General features: G+C 42.4%; 1 protein-coding gene and 1 pseudogene across 1 annotated transcript in view; one reads left to right on the forward strand and one right to left on the reverse strand.

Annotated features, from left to right (window-relative positions):
* Nucleotides 1-19,746, forward strand: part of LOC136157348 (ATP-binding cassette sub-family A member 17-like) — a 90,020-nt gene that overhangs the window by 19,674 nt on the left and 50,600 nt on the right. The window contains exons 5-11 of the mRNA XM_065919266.1: nt 227-486; nt 3,016-3,132; nt 4,075-4,192; nt 6,667-6,840; nt 13,490-13,662; nt 14,620-14,763; nt 16,658-16,787. Coding sequence (XP_065775338.1) covers nt 227-486; nt 3,016-3,132; nt 4,075-4,192; nt 6,667-6,840; nt 13,490-13,662; nt 14,620-14,763; nt 16,658-16,787 — 1,116 coding nt within the window. The remainder of the gene's footprint in view (nt 1-226; nt 487-3,015; nt 3,133-4,074; nt 4,193-6,666; nt 6,841-13,489; nt 13,663-14,619; nt 14,764-16,657; nt 16,788-19,746) is intronic.
* On the reverse strand, nt 18,298-18,795 carry LOC136158446 (small ribosomal subunit protein uS19 pseudogene; annotated as a pseudogene).

Raw genomic sequence — 19,746 nt, forward strand, 5'->3', positions numbered from 1 at the left:
AGAACTCCTGCTTACTCCATTTCTGATAAAAGACACCATCCCTCAGCCACACGAGTCCCACTGTGACTTTCTGCTCTTTTCTTCCAATCATAGCACCTTGGCTATAGCAGTACCTTTTCTATTCTTGACTGTGTGACTGGCTAGCCATCACCCATCTGAATTACCAGTTATTTTGCATCTTTGTTCTTAATCTCTTGTGCTTGATATCCATTGTTTTCTCGTGTAGGATACTACCACGAAGGCTTCCTGTCCATACAGCATGCGACAGATAGAGCCATCATGTGGCACCACGCTCCCACTGAGACGACCGGCCTGTTTCAGAGCCTCAGTGTGCTTCTGAAGAGATTCCCACACGGTGCCTATGTCCGGGACAGCTTCTTCCTGGTCCTGCAGAATGAGTTCCCTCTTTTCCTAATGCTCAGCTTCATCTGCATTGAGCTCATCACCATCAATTCCATCGTACTGGAGAAGGAGAGGAAGTTGAAGGTAAGCGCGTCCTACAGCCAGGTGGCCAGGAGTATGTGGGAACTGCTAATAAACAATGGCCAGGGTAGGAGGGAGGCCAGGGCAGGTGAGAGGTGGCTTTAGCTATGAGAGCAGCCTTCGAGATGAGTTGGAACTTGGATGTTCCTTCACCATTTTAACCGGCTTGCAGCTTAGCTCATGTTATTAGGTGAACTCTTACTTTCAGAAGGGGAGTGTCTGTCCTAGGTTCCTGACTTGCCAGCACACTGCCTCACACATGATAGGTGTGCAGAAATGTTTGTGAACTAACTGAAAAATGAGAGGAATAGTCATCCAAAATTAACTCAGTCTATTTTGTGGCAAGGTGACAGGGAGCGATCTCTAGAAGCCACAGCTTAAGATAGGGTAGATCTTTCTGCACTCCTCTGTTCCTTACTGAATCTCTTGTTACTTCTTTCCTCACGTTTTGCTCTTAAAGAAAGCCTCTTCTCCATCTCTCCGGTCCCTCCTCTTTTGCTGATGCTCATGTGCTGAAGTAGGCTGCCAGTGGCTCCGTGAGCCGCACTCAGCCTCACCGGCGAGGCCTGGTTTGCTCTGCCTTCTCATGCGATCAGTCTGCCGGGGTGGCCGTGGCGGTGGGGTGCATTTCCTGCTTAATCAGACGTGGTGGAGGGTAGGGGTGTTAACCCACTGCAGCGGGTGCTGCTGAGACAGGGCCTGATGGCAGGCCTCTCCGCTTGGCTCTGCATGGACTGAAAAGCTCCACGGAAGCCAGAAGCTTCTGGTGTGCTGTTGGAAACCCTTTCTCATTCCCAGCTCAGGGAAGGAGTTTCCTCTTTCCTATTTGTTAAGTCATTTCAGCAACAGATTGGTGGAGGGAAGGGGGTGGGCATCAAATATTTTCACCCAGATCATTGACTTGGTTGTGTGTCTCCCATTTCACACTTGAGTTTGCTCTCTAGACAAAAATAAAGAACACTTTTGAAAAGCTTAAAAGTAAACAAATAGTATTTAAAAGTAGGACATTTAATTCTTAAAACCCTGGAGAAAATAAAAAGAAAGAGAATATAGTCCATATACCAAAAGACAAAAAACAAAGGAAATCACACACACAAAAAGAAGCACATACAACAGAAGATGTAATATTAAATAAGAAAGCAGAAGGCCTTCTCTGGTGTCTAAGTGGTACAAAATCTACCTGCCACTGCAGGAGACACAGGTTCAATCCCTGGGCCTGGAAGATCCCACATGCCGTGGAGCAACTAAGCCTGTGTGCCATAACTACTGAACACACGTGCTCTAGGGCCAACGAGCTGTAGTTACTGAGCCTGTGTGTTGCAACTAGTGAAGCCTGTGGCCCCTCGAGCCCATGCTCCACCGCAAGAGAAGCCACTGCAATGAGAAGCCCGTGGACCACCATGAAGAGTAGCCCTAGCTCACCACAGCTAGCGAAAAGCCTGCACCCCAGTGAAGACCCAGCACAGTCACATGAGCTCCAGTGCTCCAGTGAGCAGCACACACATCAAAAGAAGAGTTCATGTTCTGACATCGCAGTACTGGCACACATTACACGTTTATGTGCTTTAAGTGAAGATGAAGTTTTAAATCATGTGTATGTCATTTTTGTGATTCCCCGCTTTAACCAACTCATTTTTGATTCATTGACCTACTACCACTTCTGATCTGTATAAAAGATAAAAACTCTATTTCTGTACTTAGGGCATGGAGTATACGGAGTTATTACCACATATGTATCTCTACTACGAGACTGTGAACTTTTGGAATGCAGTCGCTCTGCCTGTGGTATTTTTTCTGCATGGTACCCAGCATAGAGCTTTGCATTTATTCACTTACCAGACATTTTTTCACCTGTGTTTGCTAGACATATACATGTGAGTTACAGATACAAACGAAACCGTCCTTTTCCTCTGGTGATTCATGGCAGTAAGGTCATGTTACAAAGGAACCCCCAGTGCTTGGGTAATGGGATGTGGATGTGCTGGCTGTATGGGGCAAGGGTGGAGCTGAGCAGAGAAGGCTTCACAGAGCGGGTAACACTTGAACTAGGTTTTGAAAATCAAGCAAGATTTCAATAGGTAAAGAGAGAATGAGAGAAAAAAGAGAGCAACATGTGTGAGAGGCAAAGTAAACAAAAAAGACACAGAGGTTGAGATGTGTTTAGTGAATTATAGGAAGATTTTCTGTGACCAGAGCACAGGATGCCGAGGAGTTTAGATTCTATCCTCAGGGCCATAGGGGCCATTCATGGATAGTCAGTGTTCAATAAATGAATGAACCAGCAGTTTACTAACCATAGCAAAAGAAGAATAATTTTAACCTAAGGTCTATCTCTACCAGAGAAACTCCACTCTCTGGTTTGCTAATTTCTTTCCAACTCAGTCCCCACCACACCCATGATCCACCTCTTCCCAGGGCACACATAGGACCCTTCATCCCAGACTGCTCAGGTTTCAGTAACAGACAGCTAAACCAGACCAGTTCAGACTGAGCCGGAAGACCCTGTAACATCTGGTTCTTTTCTCTTTCTAGGAGTATATGTGCATGATGGGGCTGCAAAACTGGCAACACTGGGTGGCTTGGTTCATCGTGTTCTTTATTTCTGCCTCCATTGTTGTTTCTTTCATGACCATTCTCTTCTGCACAGAGGTACACGTCTCTTGTCTTTCAGGATGTGCTAAGCTCTGGAGATAATGGGGGTTAAGTATGGTGTGGTGTGGGTGGTGGTGGTGAGATTCAGGAGATGGTGAAAAACACAGTGATTGATGAACATTTTAAAAACCTCAGGTTGACATGTCGTGGTATTTGCTAAACCTTTGGCAGAGGAAGCATTGAAATTTATGACCTGGGAGAGCTTTGCCCTCCCTCCACTTCTTCAGTCTTCAAGTAGGGGGCCTGAGGGTGATTAGTTCATTAGGAAAGTTGAGTTATAAACTTTAAAACATTGCAAATTTTGTGCTCTGTAAATAATTGAAAATAGCTATTGTAAAAGTTAAGAATGTTCTTTTATACCCAGGTATGTTGTTAATTTTTCCTTTTATGCTGTCAATGGAATTTTGTGTTCCAATTCACTAACTTGTGTTTAATAACTAAATTATAATATATGGATATATGAAAATTTGCCTTCTAAATTACCAAAATTGGAGTATTTTGAATGCAGAAAGGCAGGAAAACTCAGACTATATAGCAAAATATATAAACAAAGAAAATTGCCTGAAAACAATAAAAAGAGGAGATATAAGATATTGAAAGGAATACTAAAATTATTTGTAGTAGTTATAATGGTAAATAGGATAAACTCTCTTATTAAAGCAAAAAGAACATTCACATTGGGCCAGAAATTGAATTCAAACTTATGCTTTCCTTAAAAAAGGTATACACACAGAGCATGATTTGTAAATGGTAATGGAAGCTGGATTAAAGGTCTGCCTTAAAAACCTATATATATATATATATATATATATATATATATATAGCATTATATAAGATAGTCCTGGTTTTTAAAAATTTACACATTGTTTTAAGGGTCTTTTACGCCTTTTCTTTATTCTTTCCATGTAAGAATTATGTGCCCCTGTGATTATTTTGTAGCTTGAAGAATCAGCAGTGTTCGGAAACAGTGACCCTAGTTTGATATTTGTGTTTCTAATGTGTTTTGCAATTGCCACAATTTTCTTTGCATTCATGATCAGCACTTTCTTTCAAAAAGGTGAGTCTTAATACAATTTTCTGTCAGGGAGTGTGTTTATGACTTCTTTTCTTGGTAGCATTGCTATTTCCAATACCTGTGGCGTTAATTATTATTCCTTCAGAGTCAAGTTTTCACTTGTATGGTTACTTTAACAATGGAATAATTCCATTCCCCATTAAAGACATGTGAAATTAGTTCTGTATATGTACACTTTTATGCTTCTCTGGGCTTCTAAATGTTATTTCAAAATAGATGGAAATGATAAGTCTGTTTGGAAGGAAAGAAAGGCTAAGACATCCAGGGCAGATAATTTTCCAGGTCCTGATAGTGAAGTTGTTGCATAACAATAGTAAGACACCATAATAAAAGAGGAACTCCTGGGAATTTGGTTCTGTTAGGCGGGGTATTACCTCTAAAATGATAGGTAGAATAGATGAATCATGAAAGGCAAAAATAATAAAAAGTTATGCCAAAGAGTGCAGGAGAATTGAGCTATGGGTCAACCTAGAGAGGTGCAGATAGAAACACTAATGGAGGACAGGCCTGGCAGCTGGCGACACAAAAAAGAGGGTTTAAGAGAACTTGGGGAATTCCCTGGTGGCGCAGTGGATAAAAATCCTCCTGCCAATGGAGGGGACATGGGTTCAATCTCTGGTTCAGATCTTCCTGGACCTTCCAGTTTCCCAGGAAGATCCACCATGCCATGGGACAGCTGAGCCTGTGCACCACAACTACTGAAGCTCACCTTAAAGCCCATACTCTGCAACAGGAGAAGCCCCCACACTACTGGTCATATATCTGTAAGAGAAAAACTGTAATTCAAAAAGATACATGCACCCCAGTGTTCAAGACATGAAAGCAACATTAGTGTCTGTCAGCAGATGAATGAATAAAGAAAATGTGGTGTACAGATAATGGAATATTAGCCATAAAAAAGAATGAAATAATGCCATTTGTAGCAACATGGATAGACCTAGAGATTATCATACTAAGTGAAGTAAGTCAGGCAGAGAAAGGCAAATATCATATGATATCACTTACATGTGGAATCTAAAAAAAATACCAATGAACTTATTTACAAAACAGAAACAGACTCTACAGACATAGAAATCAAACTTGTTAGCAAAGGGAAAAGGGAGAGAATAAATTAGGAGTATGGGATTAACAGATGCACACTACTATATATCAAGTAGATCAACAACTGGATTTACTTGTTACATATCAGAAGCTCTTGTTCTGGCCCCAGAGCACTGCATTTGCATCTCAGTGTTTTTTCTGACCTTGAGCAGATCAAAAGATTCCATATCCATTTCTTTGGAAAGTGATAGCACTTATAACATATTAGCAGTTATTATCAGCCTTTACAAAAGAAGCAAATTCAGAGAAGCTACAGGACACCCAGAGTCAGATTCGTGTGGTTGGGTTCAGGGAAGGGCTGCCTGATGCCTTAATGGTGGTTCTTTCTGTTATGTATGCAATCCTTACATTTTTGATCCTTGTTCTCTTAATTTCCTGGAATGCAAATGTTTGCCTTTATTTTATATTCATTTCCCAGACTTCCATTTGATTGGTTTATCTCCAAATCTGGAACCACTATGCTTAGGGCCTGGAAATCTTGAATCCTTGACCCATTGTTTATGAGTCCCATGATCTTGAGCAAATTTATTTAATGTGGGTTAATAAATAAATTTCCTCCTCTGAAAAACAGGGAGGTTAGGAAGATTAAATAAGATACTATATATAAAGTGCTAGGCACAGTGCCAGACAATGCTCCATAGATGCTGTTTAAATCTACCGCTCATCTTTAGGCTTCCCTGATAGCTCAGCTGGTAAAGAATCCGCCTGCAATTCGGGAGACCTGGGTTTGATCCTTGGGTTGGGAAGATCCCCTGGAGAAGGGAAAGGCTACCCACTACAGTATTCTGACCTGGAGATACATAGTCATAGTTCATGGGGTCGCAGAGTCGGACATGACTGGGTGACTTTCACTTTCATCTTTGGAGAAGACGGTTCTTACTGTTGGAGATGTTATAATGCACTACTGGAGAAGGCATGGCACCCCACTCTGGTCCTCTTGCCTGGAAAATCCAGTGGACGGGGGAGCCTGGTGCAGTCCATGGGGTCGCTGAGAGTCGGACACGACTGAGTGACTTCACTTTCACCCATCGGAGAAGGAAATGGCAACCTACTCCAGTTTTCTTGCCTGGGGAATCCCAGGGATGGGGGGGCCTGGTGGGCTGCTGTCTATGGGGTCGCACAGAGTCGGACACGACTGAAGCAACTTAGCAGCAGCAGCAACAGCAGAGAAAGTTCTAGGTAGTTAAATGCTTGTGCATTTTCATAAGATATATTCATTTTTTTAAGTGCAACAAATCCTCTTCATCTTTTGATAGTGAAAGTACAAGTGTAAAAGGTTTCTATCAAAATTTCTGAAAAGACTGTTTGTGCATTATCGATGAAACTCTTTTCATTTCTGCCTTCTGAATCTGCAGCTCATGTTGCCACTGCCTCAGGAGGCATCATCTTCTTCTTAACCTACCTCCCATATCTCTACCTTGCGTTCACATACAGCCGAAGGAGCTCCTTCCAAAAGATTGCCTTTTGCCTCCTCTCCAACGTTGCCATGGCACTGGGAGTCCGATTAATCTCCACATTTGAAATAAGAGGTGAGCCTTACCTTTCTCAAGGTAAACTGCCTTGACGTCTTGCCATTTCCTGACAGGCAAAGTTGACCTTTATTTCCAAGCAAATATGACTGGTTCATTTTATTCAGTGTTTGGAGCGTTTATAGTATACTTACATCGATGATAGGTACTGTAAGGAATACTTAGGAAATATGGAATAAAGCTTAGACTGTGCAGGTTGCAATGTAGTTTTGGGGAAAAACTAAAGCGTGCTGATGATTTAGGGAATTATATGCCTATATAATTGTATGGATCTAAAATGCATAGAGTTATGATTAGAAGTTCAAATAACCCCTCAGAACTTCACAGATGATGTCGTGCTGTTGCAGATACCGTATTATATCCTCATAGGCCTCCAGGTGAGTCTTCTTTCACAACAAGCTAGTCTAAGGGACCTTCATCAGACGTGTCCTAGCTCCCTTACAGCTTATACACTTTGGGATGGAAAGTACAATGCCAAGTTTTCATTTGTCTCATGTTTCTGAAGTTTGAAGAGTTTCCGCAACACCTACAGTCATTGCAGAAGATTGCAGCCAACATATCAATCTAATTGTAGAATGCTGAGCCCTGTGGGGTCTCAGTACTTACTGAGTGAAACTGTTTCACATTTCAGTGGTGGTAGGATGATCCACTCTGAGCACTCCAGCAAGTTGCTTCATTGCTCAGTGTTAGTTTTTATCACCAGAATCCACATCCCAAATGACACAGCTGGTTTTGCAGCAGATAGCAGGGATAGGAGTTGAAGTTGGGTCTAGTTTGCAGGTCTCCTTACTGCCACTGGGATAGTCTCCAATGGCCAGTTTAGAGGCATCGCCTACCAATGGATTTCTTTGTTAAGTTGGGATGGTCTAAATGGATTAAGGGTACTTAAAATTTAATAAAAGATGTTAAGTTGGCCAGAATTTATTGAAGGTGAGTGATTTTCTTTAACAAAGCAATGTTGATCCCATAATTCACAAATAGAGGGGAAAGAGTAGATTTTAAATGGTGTATCTGATTCCTTCCACATTTGTGAATGACTGTAGATCCTTAATGGGGTCTGTTTGTTAAAACTGAGGGAATCAGAGTGAGTGGTTGGGCCTATGCTAAATTTGTTCCTGTGCTAAGACTGTCTTGATTATTTATGATCAGTGTTTTTTGCTGAAAGGCATGGGATAGCCCACAAGTGCTGTGGCGTTACAGCTGAAGGAAATGCAAATGCGTATGACCATAAACAGGTAGGATTCTCTAAGAATATAATTGATGAAATGTTAAAAATCCAAGGATAATATTTCTTAGAGTCCTCACGCTTTCACTGGATTAGGTTTTCCTGGTCATCTGACCTATCTGTTCAAATCAGACAGCAGACCTGATAGTGAGTGAATAAATGGAATTCCTCTACATTGTCTCAGTAAGTCTAGTGCAGGGCTTTCAGTTCTAACCTGAAGCAGGAATCACTGTATATTAATACAACATAAAGCAGACCTGTGGTTCTATGGCAGAAACATTTTTACCTCTTTTTTTTTTTCAGTTCAGTTTAGTTCAGTCCCTCAGTCGTGTCTGACTCTTTGCAACCCCATGAACCGCACGCAGCATGCCAGGCCTCCCTGTCCATCACCAACTCCCGGAGTCCACCCAGACCCAAATCCATTGAGTTGGTGATGCCATCTCATCCTCTGTGGTCCCCTTCTCCTCCTGCCTTCAATCTTTCCCAGCATCAGGGTCTTTTCCTGTGAGTCAGTTCTTTGCATCAGGTGGCCAAGGTATTGGAGCTTCAGCTTCAGCATCGATCCTTCCAGTGAATATTCAGAACTGATTTCCTTTACGATGGACTGGTTGGATCTCCTTGCAGTCCAAGGGACTCTCAAGAGTCTTCTCCAACACCACAGTTCAAAAGCATCAATTCTTTAGCTGTCAGCTTTCTTTATAGTCCAACTCTTACATCCATACATGACTACTAGAAAAACCATAGTTTTGTATTGGTAAACTAATTTACTAGATTAGTTTTAATTTTTAAGAGGCCCAGTAATTAATGCCTTTCCCTCCTCCTTAATTTCTGAACCAATTGAGAAACAAAACAAAGATGTCATTGTATTAATGCATTACCTCTTAAAAATTTTTTTGGCTATGCAGAGTCTTAGTTGAGGCATGAGGGATCTAGTTCTCTGACTGGGGATGGAACCCATGGCCCATGCATTGTGAGCATGGAGTCTTAACCACTGGACCACCAGGGAAATCCCTGTACATTGTATAAAATAATGATGATAATGTTTTTATGGTTTTCTTTAAGAAATGGAATTAGAATATATAAAAGGATTTTTGAAGAGATAAAGTCAGAAGTCAATGGGAATAAATACTTTCTGGAAGGAGAGTAAAGATGTTGATTAGACTTTGCAGCAGAGTAGATCTGGTAATTCATTACTGAGCCCACCAGCAAAAGACTAGAAACAGTGTAAAACTTTCAAACTTAATAGAAAATAGAATAATCAAAAGCTTGGTTAAGTCAGGAAGAAGTGGTGTGGGGGGAAGAATTGTGTCACATGGCCTCTTCTACTGCAAAGGAGACTGAGAAGTCAGGGAAGAACAGTCAGGATCAAAGAGATGCAGGGGCAGGGGAATTTGCCAAACTCCTTTCAGCAGCACCTTACTCTCAAACATAATCGTATGAATTGTGCAAACAAGTAACATCTAACTCCTACCCAGTCCAAACTCCAGCAGTTTTTTTTTAATAGAACTCAATGAGCTGATTCTCAGATTTACATGGGAGTATAAACAACCAAGAAGAGCCAAGAACTCTTGAGGAAGAACAAGAGAGAAAAAACGTGCTTTCTCAGATTTTGTGATTTATCATAAAGCAATAGTAATTAAAATTATAGTTGACAAATAGACTAATAGAAAAGAAGAGACAGACAAATGCACTGTTAGGTATCAGAGGCTTCAGAGGCAGTGGGGTTTAATAAACAATCCTGGAGCAACTGAAGAACATTATGGAAAAAATTGAAATTGGACTTTGAATTCACACTATACACAGAAATCATTTCCAATGTCAAAAAACTATAGTTTTTTGGATATGATATAAGAGAGTATGTTCATGTTTTTAAAATAGGAAAGATTTCTTAAACAAGACACAAAAATAGCTGTCAGGAAAAGACTGATAAATAGTGACTTGAAACTGAGGAACACCATGAGGAAAATGCAAAGAGAAGCTACAGAGTGGGAGAAGATTCTTGAAACACATTTAACCTGCAAAAGGCTTGTATTTAAAGGATATTTAAAGAATTAATGAAATCAATTAAAAATTGTACTTTGTAGTATAAAAAAGCAAGCAGGCAAAAATAGGTGCTTCACAAAAAAGCATATTTAAATAGCCAATAAATATAAACAAGCTAGAAGGAAATAAAGTGGCATGTTTAAGGTACTGAAGAAAACTCCTGTCGACCCAGAATTCTATATCCAGGAGAAAGTCAGGGATGACTTGCAAATAAACAAAAGTGACAGAATTGATTGCTAGGAGACATTACAAGAAATGTTGAGTTCCTCAAGCAAAAACAATATATCAGACAGGAGCTTGGATCTACACACAAAAATAAAGAGCAGTAAAAATGGAAAATAGAATTTATTTTGTCTTTTGTGGAGTTTTTTTGGCTCTAAAAAAGAACTGACTGACTAAAGCAAAAACGGGAGCAGTGTAAGGTGCTAAATAATAACTTGTGTGACAGTAAAACTCATGACAACAGTAGCAAAGGGTGGGAGGGAAGTACTGGAAACCGGAAACTGTTGTAAGTTCCTCACACTACACATGAAGTATCTTCTTTTTTTTTTTTCCCATTTATTTTTATTAGTTGGAGGCTAATTACTTTACAATATTGTAGTGGTTTCTACCATACATTGACATGATTCAGCCATGAATTTACATGTGTTCCCCATCCCGATCCCCCCTCCCACCTCCCTCTCCATCCCATCCCTCTGGGTCTTCCCAGTGCACCAGCCCTGAGCACTTGTCCCATGCATCCAACCTGGGCTGGTGGTCTGTTTCACCCTTGATAGTATACTTGTTTCAATGCTGTTCTCTCCGAACATCCCACCCTCGCCTTCTCCCACAGAGTCCCAAAGTCTGTTCTGTACATCTGTGTCTCTTTTTCTGTTTTGCATATTGGGTTATCGTTACCATCTTTTTAAATTCCATATATATGCGTTAGTATCCTGTATTGGTCTTTATCTTTCTGGCTTACTTCACTCTGTATAATGGGCTCCAATTTCATCCATCTCATTAGAACTGGTTCAAATGAATTATTTTTAATGGCTGAGTAATATTCCATTGTGTATATGTATCATAGCTTCCTTATCCATTCATCTGCTGATGGGCATCTAGGTTGCTTCCATGTCCTGGCTATTATAAACAGTGCTGTGATGAACATTGGGGTGCACGTGTCTCTTTCAGATCTAGTTTCCTCAGTGTGCATGCCCAGGAGTGGGATTGCTGGGTCATATGGCAGTTCTATTTCCAGTTTTTTAAGGAATCTCCACACTGTTCTCCATAGTGGTTGTACTAGTTTGCATTCCCACCAACAGTGTAAGAGGGTTCCCTTTTCTCCACACCCTCTCCAGCATTTATTGCTTATAGACTTTTGGATAGCAGCCATCCTGACTCGTATGTGTTGGTACCTTGTTGCGGTTTTGATTTGCATTTCTCTGATAATGAGTGATGTTGAACATCTTTTCATGTGTTTGTTAGCCATCTGTATGTCTTTGGAGAAATGAAGTATCTTCAAATAATATTGAATATAGACTCTAAAGACGATTTTACACCCTGTGTATTGTTAGTCACTCAGTTATGTCTGTCTCTTTGCGACCCCATGGACTGTATTTGTATGTAGCCTTCCAGGCTTCTCTGTCAGTGGAATTCTGTAGGCAAGAATACTGGAGTGAGTAGCTATTCCCTTTTCCAGGGGATCTTCCCAACTCAGGGCTTGAATCCGGGTTTTCTGCATCGCAGGTGGTTTCTTTACATCTGAGCCACCAGGGAAGTGCCTTTACACCCTAGAACAAAACTGAAAAACAAAATTTAGAGGTAAAAATAATCATAGTGGAACTAAAATGGAATCATAAAAATTCTATTAATGCAAGAAAAAGAGGAAGAAAGAAACAAAAATTTGAACCGAATAGAAAAGAGCTGGCAAAGTGGTAGATTTTAATCCAGACAGTCAATAATCCCAGTAAATATGAATACCAAGTAAAATAAAAATGCAAAACCCAACTAGATGCTGCCTACAAACAAAGATGGCAGTGAAATTGTAATGGGGGTGTGTATATCTGGGGTTTTGGGGGTGATTGACTTAGGTGGTAGCTGCACAAGGGTAATTCCTTTGTAATTGCTTGTTAAACTCCATTTTATGTACTTGAAATGTATATTCCTGATAAATAGATAAAGTGGCAATCAAATGTCTGCTGAGGTGGGGAAGGAGCCTCAACTCTTCTTTCCTTGGGACACTGTGGATGTGCACTGAACAAGGGTGCACCTGTCCTTCGTGAACTGCATGCACTGACTTTACGGCACCAGTCTGTAAGCCGCTGTGAGAGGCACAGCTCTTGATTGGCACAAAGGCAGACACAAGTCGGGGAATGTCATCTCAGGAAGGGCTCCAGAGGTCTCCTGATATTGGTCCTCTTAGCATGGCCTGCATACCAGCAGCATCAGAGCCCTGGGAGAACGTGTTGGAAACAGACTCCAAGACCCGCCCAGACGTACAATCAGAACAACGTCCCAGGTGACTAGTGAGCACCATTCTAGCCCATCTGTCTGCTCATCAGCCCTTGATTTATCTGCTGTGGTTATGTTAGTTACCACCTCCTCAGTCCTGCTGTGTGGCAGCAGGTGCAGGTACCTTGGATGCTTTATGTGAGATGCACAGTCAAGTTGCATTCAGGTGAGACCGTTGGCATTACAAAGGATACCTGCCTTTATTCACACCCAGGAATCAGTCCCAGGCCCTTTCTCGGCACCTTCCTTTCTTCATGGAGCATATGTGTACTGAGCACCTGCTGCATGTGAGGCCCTGGGTCAGAGACTGGAGAAACTGAGGTAATCTGACAGTCCCTGGCCCCAGGCTGGGGTGGCAGTAGGTGAGCAGATTTCCAGTGCAGAGCAGAGCCGGCAAAGGTCACAGCTTGCACAGGGGACCCGGATGCACATGGGTTAGGCAGGTAATCCCAGAGGGAGAGGATGTATGCTTGCTGGGGAAGGAGATGCCTGTGCTGACCTACAAAGTAAGAATTAACCCAAGTGGAGCAGGTCAGGAGGAGTAGGAAGGGACCATTTTGGCAATAAGAAAAATGTTTTATTGGGAATTCCCTGGTGGCCTAGTGGATAGGACTCTGCACTTTCTCTGCTGGGCCCTAGTTCAATCCCTACTTGGGCAACTAAGATCCTGCAAGCTGTGTGATGTGGCCAAAAGAAAAAAACAAAAAAGAGTTTTATCTCAAAAGAGAAACTAACAGTTAGCTTTTCCTTTCCTGTGCCTTGTTTTTGTCTCTTAATACTCCAGAGACAAATAGTCCAGTCTTCTCATTGGCCTGGTCTCTACTGTTTGATTGGAAAACTCTGGTAACTTTTCTCCGTCTCTGATGTGGTGACTGTCCTTCCTTGTGACAGGCACAGGCATCCAGTGGAGGAACATGGGCAGTATAGGAGGAGAGTTTAACTTCACTCAGGTGCTTCTGATGCTGCTGCTAGACTCTGTCTTGTATGGCTTAGTGGCCTGGTATGTGGAGGCCATCTTCCCAGGAGAGTATGGTACACCCAAGCCCTGGTACTTCTTCCTCATGGTGAGTACTGATGCTGCTGTTTTATAGATTGACACCAGGATTTTTATAGCTTGTCATCAATGTTCCTATCCCTCTTGATGATATTGGTTGCACCTTCAAACTCTGAGAAATCTAAGTGGGGTTCTCTAATCTGGATTCACTCCAAACCTGTCAACTTATGGTTGCCAAAGTAGCATGGGTAATGAGTCTCAGTCTCTCTGACCCTTGCCCCACTGCTGATTCCCTGTGCAGAGGCCCCTTAAGAGTGCAGTGGCTGTCTCATGTGCCCCCTTGAGTGGCAGGCCGTACATTCCCCCACAGAATACCAGCCCAACAAGCTAGAGCCCTCAGGACTCCTTGGCCTCTTTTCTCTTGGACTGGTGGCAAGGCCCTGGCGCTCTTTGAGACCTCTGTGACCTGAGGGCACAGCTTTCTTTGATGACCCCATGAAGTTCTCAGAATCTCTTCTCTCCTACAACAACTGGATTTTTCTTACAAAGTTGACCTCGTTATGCCTGATTCGGCCCTCCTGCAGATTCAGTCTGAGCCCATCTGAATTGCACAGGTCCTCACTCCAGGACTTGGCAAAGGCCGCCGTGCTTGCCCTTCTTGGTTTGTGGAGAAGTGGGTGGATTGTTAGCACCAGCGTTTCTCCAGGCCTTTGCCACAGGAAGGCTGCTGGCTGTCCCAATAGCTTCCCCCATGCACCAGGAGTGTGCACGTGAGGCATCTTCTGTAGCTCCATCCCCCAGGCCATGGGTTGTAGGTTGAAATGCAGTTTATTAGTAATGAGTCTTTGAGCAAATTCTTGACTTCTTCAGGCATCATCAAAGGTTCAATACCAGGAAATCTGGCTGGCGAGGCTGAGGATAGGGGTGGGAGGAATGAAGTGTGAGAATTTAATTTACCGAAATATTTTTCTTCCAGGAGAAGAAGCCAGTTCACCTAAACATATTAATGAGTTTACTTCCTTTCTAGCCCTCCTACTGGTGGGGAGAACCTACATCCCTTAGGAAACCTGTGCTAGACTTAGAGGATCCTCAGCAAGCTCTGGGAAACAAGTTCATTCAGGATGAGCCTACCAATTTGATAAAAGGAATTGAAATCCAGCATCTATACAAGGTATCAGTTCTCAGATCTTCTGAGAACTTTAGAAATAGTGTATAGAGGTTTCTGTTTCATTCTGACAGTTACAAGGTACATTTTGTAATAGATTTCTTTTTTTTTTTTACATCTCAAACAAGCAGAACTTTATTAAACAGGCAGTGAGGGCAGGCTGACCCCAAAGGATTGGCCTCGTGATAGATTTTTTTTTTTTTGTGATAGATTTTTAATTCCCTCTGTCACATTATCCCACAAATTAGAAGTATAACGTAAAATGTCCTATTTCCTGTCATAAAGTTAAATGACTGAGTAGAGGGTCTAGATGATCTCTCTTGAAACAGTCTTGCAAATGCCAGGCACCTCTTGTTGGGGATGCCCTAGAACTCAGTCATTTGATGGCCAGCTTTGATTCACCAGTGTTCTTATGCAACCAAATCAAGTAGTAAACCAGATGTCACTGTTGACTTCCAAATGTGGAAGTGTTCATCCTCTCTCCAGTGTCTGCTGAGTCCTGTGTTGACCAAGGGCTCCCCTGACTGGATGCCTGGGGGTAAGCTCTATACCTGCTGTGTCCTCCAGAGGAGTCTTCCATTCCTCAGATATGATGGACCTATGGAGAGGTGGTGCCCTCCATGTGGCTGATACATGGTCAAAGTCAAGGCACTAGCTCAGCACTTTGTGTCACCTTCCTGACCTGTGAGATCAAGTGGATCACATCCTAGTCCAGGGGATTCATGGCATGGGGGATCATCCCAGCTCCTCCACACCCTGTGGGAGCAGCTGGGAATGCTCCAGCTTCACTGGATTTACTGTGGGTTCAGTATGCAGGGATTTCTCCTTTTTTTTTTTTCTCATAACAGGCAGCCTGCAAGCACATGGTTCTGCCATGATGTTGGCTGCTCAGCAGAGCCATCCCAGAGCACTTTGCTTTCTACTCACTGACTTTCGTTGATTTTCCCTGGACCAGTGGGAAGCATGTAGCTCCCTGCTGTGTGCTTGTCATTCCCTGGTTGCAAGACGGCTGTTGTAGCTCATCTACAGGGAAAGATAAGAGCAAGGGGCTTTCTTTTGGGAAAAAGTTTTTCCTTCCTCCCTCCCTCCCTCCCTTCTTTTCTGCCCTTCAGTAGATCACCCCTTCTTCTTGCCTGGAATTCTGCCAAGTGTCCACCTCGACTTCAGAAAGGAGACTGAGAAGTCAGGGAAGAGGCCTGTCACACTTGATTCATAATAATCACACCAAATGGTGCTGGGGGCAAGGAAGTCTGCCAGCTTCCTTTACTCAGCACCCTGCTCCCAAATGCAGTAGATGAATTGTGGGGAGGAGTCTCACCCAGGTCTCACCCAATTATAGCGTCTGCACTCCAGACCCCGCACCTGGCCCTGAAATTGGCTAAGGAGTTGGCTGAAAGGTGATGCTACCTCTGCAGACAGCATTGTGGGTGATTTCATTTTCTTCTTTTTGCTCTTATAAATGGATTACTTGTATAATAAGAAAAAAATAAAAACAGGCCAGTCTGTCTGGGGTTCTCTCCCGAGGACAACACTGCCCACAGAAGAGGCAAGGTGCCCTTTCTCAGGGGCTTGGCCAGCATTGAGGAGCGAGGTAGGCTTGAGAAGCAGGGAGATGATCTCATTCCAGCTCCAGGCCCTTCGACCTTCAACTCTGGCCTCTGTGGTCCTGCTGCTCTCCCACCGGGCTGCAGAGGCCAGGGAAATCCCCCTAGCCTTGCTGGTCAGCAGTTGCTCCAGGCAGCTAAGCTCTGAAAGAAAGGGCTCCCTTTGTGGATTTCCACTTGGAGTTCCACTGTTGAACTTTCAGGGGAAATTGGTGTGGGTGCTCGGCCTGTCATAGGTTCTTCAGAAACGCCACAGGCATGTGTGTGTTACGCTATCAAACTTGGCTTTTCAACAGGTGTTCTACAAGGGAAAGGATGAACATGTGGCAGTCAAAGACCTGACCATGAATCTGTACCAGGGCCAGATCACGGTTCTCCTAGGCCACAACGGAGCGGGCAAGACCACCACCTGCAGCATTCTCACAGGTGCATGTGGATCAGCTCTCCCAAGGAGGCACTGGAGAGATCCTTGATCCAGATCAAGATTTTTTGGCTCCATTTCCCGTCATTGGATTTCCCTGACATTTTTGTTTGTTGTTTTACCATCTAGTGATTCACATTACCCTGTGTCAGGAGGAGAGAATATCTAACTTTTTCAGTCAGTCTGAGGTACTTAGTTCCAAACACTTCCAGAAAACTGTGAACACTGCTGGGCATGTTTCCTTCCAGGCAGAACCTTCCAGTACAGTGAGGCACCACTGATCCCTCAACCAAACATTTCATCCAAACAAATCATACTTTTGATTGCCAGGGGCCCATTTAGAGTGATACCTGGTGAATTATGCTGAAGTTGTCTGTTTCAGAATAATTTTTATGCCTAAATAATTCTTCCCATCACTAAAATAATATCTGTGATATTTGAAAACTCATTCATTCAAGAAAAATGTATTTATTGAAGGGTTAACCCATGTAAGGCTCTCTACAAAACCAACAAGATACATTTCCAAATCTCAAGGTGCTCTGAAAACCAACCAGTTCCTCCACTGGTTTTGGACACAGAACACCAGACATCTGGAGAGCTGTGAGCTCCTCAGAGTCTAGCTGCCACAACCCTCCTCACAGGTTGCTAACACACCTTCCACTGAAAACATTGAAGAGCAGCGATATTGTGAAGCTTGGTCTGAAGCCTTAGGTATTGGGACACACACACACATATATATTCTTTTTTCAGATTCTTTTCCATTATAGGTCATTACAGGATATTAATGAATATAGTTCCCTGTGCTAAAATATAGTTTATCTATCTATGCTAAGTTGCTTCAGTCGTGTCCACCTCTGTGCGACCCCATAGACGGCAGCCCACCAGGCTCCCCCGTCCCTGGAATTCTCCAGGCAAGAACACTGGAGTGGGTTGCCGTTTCCTTCTCCATTATCTATCTATAGTGATGTATATGTGTTAATCCCAAGCTCCTAATTTATCCCCCCCTTTCCCCTTTGGTAACCGTAAGTTTGTTTTCTATATCTGTGAGTCTGTTTCTGTTCTGTAAATAAGTTTATTTGTATTCATTTTTTTTAGATTCCATATATAAGTGATATCATGATATTTGTCTTGCATTTTCTGCCTTCACTTAGTATGATATCTTTAGGTCCATCCATGTTGCTACAAATGGCATTATTTTATTCTTTTTTTATGTCTGAGTAAACCCTTCTTTATCCATTCTTTTGTTGATGGACATTTAGGTTGCTTCCATGTCTTGACAGTGAACAGTGCTGCTATGAACATGGGGTGCATGTATCTTTTTGAATTAGAGTTTTTGTCTTTTCCAGGTATATGCCCAGGAGTAAGATTGTTTGGATCGTATGGTAATCCTGCTTTTAGTTTTTTAAGGAACCTCCAGACTGTCTGTCATAGTGGCTGCACTAATTTACATTCTCGCCAACAGTGTAGAAGGTTTCCCTTTTCTCCGTACCCTCACCAGCATTTACTATTTGTAAATTTTTTTTTTTTTTTAGAGAAATCTCTGCTTTTATTGGCCAGCAGGTTACTTGAGGGGGATGAAGTGGGAGGAATGGGTAGCCCCGATACCGGGCCGGCCGTGTTTCACGAGCTTGTAGGTGATGGAGAACTCGCCCAGGTAGTGGCCGATCATCTCAGACTTGATTTCCACCTGGTTGAAGGTCTTGCCGTTGTAGACGCCCACCATGCTGCCCACCATCTCGGGCAGAATGATCATGTCGCACAGGTGCGCCTTCACGACCTTGGGCTTCTCCTTGGGCGGCGCATCTTTCTTGGCCTTGCGCAGCCGCTTCAGCAGCGAGTGCTGCTTCCTCCGCAGGCCGCGGTTCAGCCGCCATCGCTGGCGCGCACTATATAGCTGCATCAGTTGCTCATAGGACATGTCCAGCAGCTGGTCGAGGTCTACGCCGCGGTAGGTGAACTTGGGGAAGGTCCGCTGCTTCTTCTGTTCCACTTCCGCCATCTTGCCGGTTCTTCAGAAAGATATTTGTAAATTTTTTGAAGTTAAGATGGCCATTTTGACTTGTGTAAGGTAATACTTTGTTGTGGTTTTGCTTTGTATTTCTCTAATAATTAGCGATATTGAGTGTCTTCTCATATGCCTGTTGGCCATCTATATGTCTTCTTTGGAGAAATGTTTATTTAGATTTTCTGCCCATTTCTTGATTGAATTGTTTTTTATATTAATCAGTGTAAGTTATTTGTTTATTTTGGAAATATTAATCCCTCATTGATACATCATTTGCAAATATTTTCTTCCATTCTGTAGGTTGTCTTTTTGTTTTGTTTATGGTTTTCTTTGTTGTGCAAAAGCTTTTGGATCCCATTTGTCTATTTTTGTTTATGTTTTTCTTGCCTTAGAAGACAAATCCAAAAAAGTATTGTTATAATTTATGTCAAAGAATTTTCTCTTTTCTTTCAGGAGTTTGATAGTAACCAGTCTTACATTTAGTTTTATTTTTAGTTTATTTTTGTGTATGGTGTGAGAAAATGTTCCAATTTTATTCTTTTACATGTAAATATCCCAATTACTTCACCACCACTTATTGAAGAGACTATCTTTTCTACATTGTATATTCTTGCCTCCTTTGTCATAGATTAATTGACTATAAGTACATGGATTTGTTTCTGGCTTTCTATCCTATTCCACTGATGCATGTGTCTGTTTTCTTGCCAGTATCATACTGTTTTGATTATTGTAGTTTTGTAGTATAGTGTGAAGTCAGGGAGCATGATTCCTCCTCTTCCATTCTTCTTTATCAAGATTGTTTTGGTGATCCAGGTTCTTTTGTGTTTTCATACAAATTAAAACCATCTTTTTGTTCCAGTTCTGTGAGAAAAAAATGCCTTTGGTAATTTGATATGGATGGCATTGGATCTGTAGGTAGCCTTGGTAGTTCGGTCATTGTAACAGTAATAACTCTTCCA

Source organism: Muntiacus reevesi, chromosome 2 (genome assembly GCF_963930625.1).
Source record: "Muntiacus reevesi chromosome 2, mMunRee1.1, whole genome shotgun sequence".
NCBI lineage: Eukaryota > Metazoa > Chordata > Mammalia > Artiodactyla > Cervidae > Muntiacus > Muntiacus reevesi.